The following is a 9,446-nucleotide window of genomic DNA, read 5'->3' as shown; positions in this document are numbered from 1 at the left end:
ATTCAAACTCATTTTACTTATTCTTAACTTTCTTATATAAGAATTAGATATATTGAAAATAAAAAGTTTTCAACTAATTTTAATAATATTTGATTTTTTTATTTTTTATAATAAAACCAAACGTATAAAAAATATTAAAAAAAGATATTTTCCATTACTTTTCCCATCACCAAACATAACATTTAGATTATCTTATTTTCTTATTTTTTTAAAATATTCACATATTATACAGAATTCACGAAACATAACATTAAATTCTCTTACTTTCTTTTCTCTTTAAAAAAAATATCCACATATTATAAAGAATACGTTTATTGTATTAACATTAGCACGTTTCAAACATAAAATTAAATTCTCTTATTTTCTTAATTTTTCTAAAATATTCACATATTACAAAGAAAATTAAATTCTCTTCTTTTCTTAATTTTTCTAAAATATTTTATTTCTAAAACATTCGCATGTTTCAAACATAAAATTAACATTAGCATATTACTCAAACAATCATATCTAATAATATTACTACCATTCATATTAGAATCCAAATCTTTATTTCATGATATATTTTTTTAGTAATTTCAATAATTTCCTTTTGATCGTGGTAGAATTTTGATTCTCCATGTACATGAAAAAAAAAAAAAATCCATGACTCAATATTAGATTGGTCTTCACTGATCAACCATTTTTGAAAACTAATTTTTACTGATGAAATAAAAAATGTTACTTTACACTTAAATGGCTAGTGTGGAAAAAAAGTAGCATCTAAAAAAAGGAAAAAAAAAAAAAAGAGAGAGAAATTACATGATCATCCATGAAGAATTAAGTGGAAGTACTAGGGACACTCTTGGAGATGGTCCTGAGCAAGGAGCTAGTCTTGGTTAACTCACTAAGAGGCTTCTCAGTAAATCTGATTAAATTATATGTAAGCCCCCCTGCAATGGCTCCAATAATTGGGCCAATTACATACACCCACAGTCCTTTATAAACATGCTTCACCAAAGCTGGTCCAATGCTTCTTGCTGGGTTCATTGATGCTCCTGATACAGGCCTTCAATATTTTTCAAAAACAAATTTCAAATGGGTTGGCCACATATTTTAAATTTGAAGATCAAAAGTTTTCAAGAATTATTTAATGGAAAATGGCAAAAAAAAAATATTATAGTTAAGTGTAGATTTACCCAGCAACAAAGACATTCAACATTATAGTCATTCCAACTGCGATCCCAGCCAATTCTCCTGTCTGCATAAAAAAAAAAGACTAAAACCTTAAAACTTAAGTTGTTAGATAATAGATTAACAATGTACATCGAAAGAAGCGAGTGTATTGGATACCGCTCTACTATCGGTGGCAACGCCGGAGATGACGAACATGAGTAGGAAGGTGATGATGATTTCAAGGACTAAAGACTGGCCATGAGATCCGGCAGGAACAGTTCCAAAATAAGCTTCACGATCTATATTGAACATGAATGATAATGTCCCACTTGCTAGAATTGATCCCATTAATTGACCTATAATGTACAATGGAACCTACAACATGTACTAAGTTATGCAAGTGCCAAATCTAGAACAAACCCACCAAACTATGAGTAAATGTAAATTATGCTTTTTAATTCATAATATTTGATTTACATGAAGTAATTTGAAAACTACTTTAAACCCACCCCCCCCCCCCCCCCCCCCCCCCGGTTTTTGAAAATGATTCTTCAAAGGGTGTAATTTCATTATATTTCTTTTTTTTTTCTTTTCATTTTTCTTTGTTTGGAAAATATTTTTTTTTTTTTTTAAACATAGAAGATTAAGTTGACAACTAGAAAATAGATAATAATTTTTTATTTTTAATTAAATTTTTTTTAGTTATTTTAAAAAAATAATCATACAAATATAAAAAAAATGATTAAAAATAAAGTACTACATATAAAAATTATTTTTAAAACATATTTTAAACAATAAAAAGCATATTAATAACATTTTAGGTTTTGGAAGATGCTTTGAAAATAATTTTCAAAAACTACTTTCAAAGAGATTGTATTTGGGAAGTGTTTTTAAAAATGGTTTTATTAAGTTTCCTAAACAAAATTATATTTGGAAACTTGAAATATTTTTTTTAGCTTATTTCTTATTTTTATATATATACATTTAAAATAATTCAAAACAAAACAAAACAAATGAAAATATCGGATAACAATTAAAATATAATTTCATACTTTTTATTTTTAAAAACAAAAAAAATAATTTTATGCAAAACATGTTTTTCTTTTCTTTTTTCTTTTTATTCTAAAGAACTGTAATTGAAACACATCCTCCAACAATCACTTTTTGTTAAAAATAACAAAATTAAATAGTGAAAATATAAGATGAGAAGTGACCTGCCAGTATGGGAAACGTCGGAGAATGGCAAAAGTAATGGTGACGGCGGGATTGAAATGAGCACCAGAAATATGACCGAGAGCGTAGATCATCACCAACACTATCAAACCCCACGTGGCTGCTACTCCTGGGAATGTCACTGACCCATATATCCCATTCACTGCCACTGATCCACATCCCGCAAATACCACAAAATACGTCCCTATCACTTCTGCTATCACCTATTTCCACATTTTCATCACCAACCCATTTCATCTATATCATCAAATTAATCCAATACAATGAAATAAAAAATAAAAAAAATTAATGACTGACCTTTTGTGTGATGGTTACAACCGCAGGTGAAGTACACAAGTAGACCTCGTCGATGGCTTTGGGCTTATAGGCATTGCCCAGACCTTCTTCAACCTTTGAGATCTCTTCTGTCATTTCATCTGGCTTTCTTGACATTACTCAAAGAAACAAGGAGGAAACCCTAGAAACTATCAAAGGGGTTTTGAGGAATTTAATGTAGTTTTTGTCAAATTTGAAATCAAATGGTTGGATTGGTTGTCATTGGAAAATTGATTACGTGGATTCACAACGCTCATTTTGATTATATTAGTCAACTTTTTTTTTTTTTTTTTTTGCATTTTTTGTGGATAATTCAAAATGCCAGAATAATCGGATTTGAATTTCAAAGGCCAAACCCAATCCTTTCGGAGTCTTCACACTCTTTCAATTAATTGCGCTTCTCTAATTAATTATTCCCATTTATTTCTTAAAAAAAAAATTCATAATATAATAACTTAAAAAGGTAAGTTGAGATACATGTGAAATTAAAGAAGTGATTTTTGTAATTTAACTATTTTGGGTTGAGATACATGTAATTTAACTAATCATTTGTATTGAGGAGAATCATCAAAGTGTTTTTTTAGGAGAACGCTATAAATAATTTTCCAACACTAGTGTAAATGAGTTTTTTAGATTTTTAAAAGTATTTTCTAAATTTTGTCAATCACCTAATTTTTTTTCAAAAACATTTTTTAAGTTAAAAATATTTGCTAAAATCATTGTTAAATGAATTCTTAATTTATTTAGTGAAAAATCATTATTAAATTTTTTTAAATGAGAGGGCCTAACTATAATTTAGAGTATAATTATCAAGATTTTAATTACTAAAGTTGTTAATTTCTAAAAAAGAATGCTACTAAGAAAAAAATAATATTAATTTCATATAAGTAATTTCATTCCATTAAAGATAGCTTTTCCCTAAAAATATTTCCCATTATAAAAATAATTTAACTTATATTTAAATATTTAAACAAGATCACAAATCTCAAATAATAATTTTGAAAAATGCTCATACCAACATCTAATTATTAGAACTCACTCCAAATTATTTAAGGCCTTTGTATGACAAAATCGAATAATCACAAAAAATAAAGGGAAAAGTGGGTTTTAATTCACTAATATGAAAATATATGAAAAACGATACCTCAAAATTTTTAATTACTATCATCTTCATTTATTTTAAAATAATTTAAAATACATGCATTTTAATGAGTTATTTAATTATTCCTTAAAATGGTGAATCATGTAAAGGTGGGTCATTAAAAAAATATAGATTTGTTAAGAACTTTTATAAAATAACTCAAGAAGCATGTACTCAAATAGTAACATCACTAAGGGCCTATTTGGTTTATGTTTTCAATAATTGTTGTCTATTCTTGAAAACAAAAAATACAAAAAACTTATTTGAGGAAGGGGGTGTGTTTTTTTTTTTTTGTGTTTTTCGTGTTTTCAAAAATCATTTTTTTGAGAACAATAAAAAGATATTTTCATTGTTTTTTCACTGTTCAAAGAATATATTGTTTTTCGTGTTTTCTCTTTTTTCATTTTGTATTTTCTTAGCTATTTTTTGTGTTTCCACAAAGGTGAGCTCTACCCAACCACCACACCCCCGCTGCAAGCTCTTTCTTCTTCCTTAAATTATTGAAATTAATATACTTACACATGATTACAAAGTCATCATTTGTTTAAGAAAATTATAACTGGTGTAAAAATTTCAAAATGAAATAATTTTTTTAATTTAAATGAATTGTGCATATGAAAATTATTTATATATTTATAATATCAAGTTAATGGAAGAAAACACTTCATTAATTAAAAAAAATAACTGTAAAACATGTTTTTTGTTTTACTTATTCTAAAAAAAAACATTTTTATTAACTCAACCAAATATTTTTTTTTTTAGAACAAAAATTGTTTTTTAGAATTGTTCCCAAATATATATATATATATATTTTATGAAAATACAAAAAACTGTTCTTAAAAACTATTTTTTAGAATAGTTGTCAAAAACAGCAACCAAATAGGCCCTAAAATTCCAAAATTGTCCCCTCAAGTCTTTTCTTTCTGTCCAACTAATCCATTTGTTTTATTTTTTGTTTTTTGTTTTCACATTTAACCCAAGTGAAGATAAGTTTATGATGCTTTATCAAATTGACACATGGCTAATCAATATGTCACATTATTTTTTTTTTCTTCTTCATTTTACCTATAAAATAATGCACATTGTTTTTAATATGTTAGTTACACACTGTTATAAAATCTTTTTAATTTCATTTTTTTTTTACTTTTTCATCTTTTCATATTTATTGATTTCAATTATTTATAGACATTAAACATAAATTAATAATAATAATAATAATAATAATAATAATAATAATATATGATAAACCATTAATGAGAAAAAAATATTACAAAAATAAATAGATAATAAAAAAATTTAGAGGTTTTAGAAGATAATATTTTATATATTCATGTTAAATAAAATATTTATTTTTTTGATAAATCTTATTTAAATAAAAATATATTTGTCATATTATTTTATTGTTTATCTTTTTAAAATTTTTAAATTTTCATGTGAAAATTAGAATAAATTATTATGATTTTTAATTTTTTGCTTATGATTCTTACTTAATTATAATTTTAACTTTTTTTCTTAGTTAAAATGTTTAATATTTTTAATTAAAGAAGATAAACTTGGATGTGGTTCTTAAAATTTTTGCATACAAAAGTTCCGTATTCATAAACACAACTTTTGGAAGAGAGGGTATTATTATTTTATGAAAAGTATTGATAAAAACAACTTTTGGAAAAGATGGTACCATTGTATGTTACTTTTAACACACTTTAGTGATTTTTTTTTTTTCATAAAAGAACAATGTCTTTTTTCTGATGGTTGTGTTGATCAATGCACAATTTCAATGTACAAAAATTTAATTTTTAATAAAATTATGAAAAATTAATATAAATGATTAAATACAATTTTTTTTTATGAAAAATATGTATTATTTTTTATTTTATATAAATAAAAATTAAAAATTTTAATAAAGAAAAATGTTAGAATAATAACCAAGTTTATGTTTTCTTTAATTAAAATATTAAAAATTTTAGCCATGAAAAAAAAATTAAAACCGTGATCAAGTTAAATTCATAAGCAAAAAGCTAAAATTATAATCATTAATTGTGATTTTCACATAAAAAATTAAAATTTAAAAAATATGCAAACAGTAAAATAATATAACAATATAATAAGAGTTATAAAATAAATAAATATTTTATTTAACAAAATCTTATATCCTAAATATTTAAATTTTTTCACATGTATTTATTTTCATTATTTATTTATTATATATTATTATTTTATGTTTAAAATATCCATAAATAATTAAAATCAATAAATATAAAAAGATGAAATATTAAAAAAAAATTGAAATTTAAAAGATTTCATCAAGCCAACATATTTATAAAACAAAACAAAAAAAAAAAAAATGGATACATTATAGGGGAGAGGAAAAAGAAAAAAGAAAAATCATGTGGTATGGTGATTGCCATGTGCCAAAGTTTTTTTTTTTTTTTTTTTTAACAATAATAATGATGAGCTCATTTGTCTTGTCAAAGTATTAGAAATAAAAAAATAAATAAATAAATAAAGGGAAAAAAAGGGAAAATTATGTTTTGAGTTGCTAATCCCAAAATAATAGAGATTTTAAACTCCAATTCTAATTTCAAGAAACATATGTTAATGTGAAAGATTATTAGATTTTTATGCACTTTGTGCTGAATGGGCTTTTTTATACCCAATATGCCCTTCCCCATCCTCTAAGTTAGTTTCCACATCTGAAAAGCCAAGAAAAAAAAAAAAAAAAACTCTCTCTCACTCAACATCGTACTAGAACAGAAAAGCAAACAAAACAAAAACTGTTTATTTGCTTCATCTCCCATGGACACTGAACCTTGAAACTAAACCCTAATCTTCCTTGTTTTCTTCTCATTTTGGAAAACCAAACCACCCTAACTTTTTTTTTTTTTTATCTTCCTCTCATCTAGGAAAACCGAAAAACCCTAACTTGTTGCTCTCATTCGAAAAAATGAAAATCCAGTGTTGGCAACGATTCCTACCTTACCCTCTAAAAACTCGGAACCTAAGGTAAGTGCGCGCTCTCTCTCTCTCTCTCTTGGGTTATTTGTTTCTTTAGAAAATAATAGTCAAAATTTTCTTAAATTAAAGGATTTTGTTTTTCCTCTTTTGTGGTTTTTTTTTTCCATTACTAAGGTTGAGATATTTTTCTATTAAATGATTTTGTTTGATCAAGTTTTGTAATATTGTGTAGTTTGGAAAATATAGTATGATCTACATTGAGTTTAACAGTTGTTTTGGGGGGTTTAGGGTTGGTTGGTGGTCTTCTACTATTTTAGGGTTCACAATTTCAATGGACAACATAGCAAGCTGTCAATTATATTCCTTCGAGAGAATTTTTAATTGCTTATTGTTATACTTGTATGATATTTGCATGAGTATGACATTTTGGATCCATCCAATTTATTCACATAATTTTCAGGCAATTGAGTTTTATTCTTAATTGATTATTAGAATTTTGTTGTTTTCCAATTGATAGTGGTTAATTTTTTCATGAATTGCACATGGCTACTTATAATTTTTGGAACTAGGAAGGTCTTGATATCTTTAGATGAAATTTAAACAGCTAGCATGTCAGTTTCAAACATCCTGAAAATCAATGAGCCAAAGCTCATTGGTAAACAAAGAGATTTCAATCCAATTGTATGACATATTTTTAACACTATATTCATGATTGAAATGGTTCCCAAAGTTAATTATTTTTATTTTTATTATTTTGCAAAACCATTGGCATTTTTACTCTGTTTCTATGTTTGGAAGCCAATCAGATAAACTGACAAGAAGATGACTCTAATTTTATTAACTCATCAATGCTCAGCTATGGTGTAGATTTTGGCAAGAATGAAATAGAAGTACTGAAACATGAAACATACTTGAAGCCACCCATCTTCGAAGAGTTATTGGAGTTGCTTGCTACTTGACAGTTGAAAGTGATATATCAGCCTTTATAGATCAAGTGAGGTAGGATGAAATTAGTTGATGCGACTCATGGTAGCTTAGCTTTAAAGGCGTATCAACAAAATTTATACCTTAAATACTATTACTAAAGTAGCCAAGCTACTATAGCATAGTGGTTCTAGGATCGTTCACTGGGAAGGGTTTTCGCAAACACAAGTGATATTCAAATTAGGAAAATAGGTGATTTTCTTATGGATGTTAGCTTTAAAAGAAGATGTAAATGTTTTAGAAAGATTTAAACTAATATAAGCTAACATTAAAGACTAAAATAAAAGGGTGTAAAAACAAGTTTCTCAAAGATAGGATAGCTATGCTCTGGCTCTTATGCAAATTGGAAATCTCAGGATAGGCTCCTCGCGTTGGGGTTGCAACTATGGTGATGCTTGCTTCCCGAACCGGTATGGATTTAGCAAATCAAGTTTTAATCCTTTAAAATGGCAAAACAGATGGTAGTGAATTTCATCAATGGTTATTCACCTTAGACTTCCTTTGAATGGCTCGTAAGAGATAACTAATGGTCTAAAGCCAAAAGCTTACCAAATATTGGCAACTCAAAGTCATTCCAGGTGATAAACTCACCTTTCAATGGCCATTGAAATTGGTTCTAATGGATTAATGCAAAACTTGGAATTGAAAACCTCACCTTCCAATAGCTCGTAGGAGATAACTAATGGATAGAAATCCAAAAGCTTATCAAGTATTGGCCGTTGGAAGTTGTCCAAAGGAAATAAAAACCAAACTTTGCATTAATGAACCGTTAATGAAAAACGACTACCTTACCTTCCAGGTGCGAGAAATTTCCATGGGATTGCATCCAAGCCATCACATAACATCCATACTTTGAGAAACTAAAAGTTTTAGCCAATCATCCTCTGAGGAAAAGCCCTTAGAGGCTGTTTGGCTGCTAAGAAAATAGAAATGGAGAAGAATAGGAGAAGAGAGAAAAACAAAGCTTTATATATCTCTAAGTTAATGTACAGAGGATCGATCCCCAATCATCCCCTTTCTTGTTGGAGGTGTTGTGCACCTCTATATATAGCAAAATTACAAGATAAAGCTTTATGTCGGCTGAATACAAGGTTACAAAAGGAATTTACATGAGAAAATATCAAGCTAAAAATATTTGGGAAGTCGGTGGTGCGTGCGTGGAGAAACAGAGGATTCAAAGGAATTTCGCAATGTAAAAGGCACATTGCGAAATTTTCGCAATGTGAATTACTCATGATGCGAAGTGCCATATTTTCGCATCATGAGTTAATTCACCTTGCGAAATTTTCGCAATGTGAAATTCACATTGCGAAATGGCAAAATTTCGCACCATGAAGAAAATCTCATTGCGAAATTTTCGCAATGTGAAATTCACCTTGCGAAATTGGTCATTTGGCATGATGCAGTTGCCTTCCGAAGGCCATATCTTCCTCATTTCAGCTCCAAATCATACACGGTTTGAAGCGTTGGATTCTTGACTTCCTAAGCTTTCAAATGGTATATAGAATGTAGAAAATGGACTTCGGGAAGTGCTCCAAAAGTGTGAAAGAAGACTGCAGCTGTTTTCTTCACTCTGTTTTCCTCTTCTCCATTGCTTGTGCTCGTGTTTCCACTTGAAATTCAAGCCTGTAATCATCCAAAATCCTTGCTTAACTCGCCCAAATAG

The 9,446-nt window shown here is 27.5% G+C and overlaps 1 protein-coding gene across 1 annotated transcript; it reads right to left on the bottom strand.

Annotated features, from left to right (window-relative positions):
• Window positions 1-795: 795 nt before the first annotated feature.
• LOC100256997 (probable aquaporin NIP-type) lies at window positions 796-2,849 on the bottom strand. Its single transcript, XM_003633656.4, has 5 exons — window positions 2,683-2,849; window positions 2,367-2,588; window positions 1,330-1,527; window positions 1,176-1,237; window positions 796-1,045 (listed from the first exon to the last, which is right to left on the bottom strand). Exons 1-5 carry the CDS (start codon window positions 2,815-2,817, stop codon window positions 817-819), a joined length of 846 nt encoding a protein of 281 aa, XP_003633704.1. The 5' UTR covers window positions 2,818-2,849; the 3' UTR covers window positions 796-816.
• Window positions 2,850-9,446: the final 6,597 nt, after the last annotated feature.

This window comes from Vitis vinifera, chromosome 14 (genome assembly GCF_030704535.1).
Source record: "Vitis vinifera cultivar Pinot Noir 40024 chromosome 14, ASM3070453v1".
Taxonomy (NCBI): Eukaryota; Viridiplantae; Streptophyta; class Magnoliopsida; order Vitales; family Vitaceae; genus Vitis; species Vitis vinifera.
Note: the sequence above shows the minus strand (reverse complement) of the source record. Positions and strands in the feature narration are given on the sequence as shown.

Coding starts and splice junctions, on each gene's coding strand:
- LOC100256997 (XM_003633656.4), bottom strand. CDS start 2,817: ATGTCAAGAAAGCCAGATGAAATGACAGAAGAGATCTCAAAGGTTGAA. Junction 1,238..1,329: donor TTGCCACCGATAGTAGAGCG/GTATCCAATACA, acceptor TTTTTTATGCAG/ACAGGAGAATTGGCTGGGAT. Junction 1,046..1,175: donor TTGAATGTCTTTGTTGCTGG/GTAAATCTACAC, acceptor AAAATATTGAAG/GCCTGTATCAGGAGCATCAA.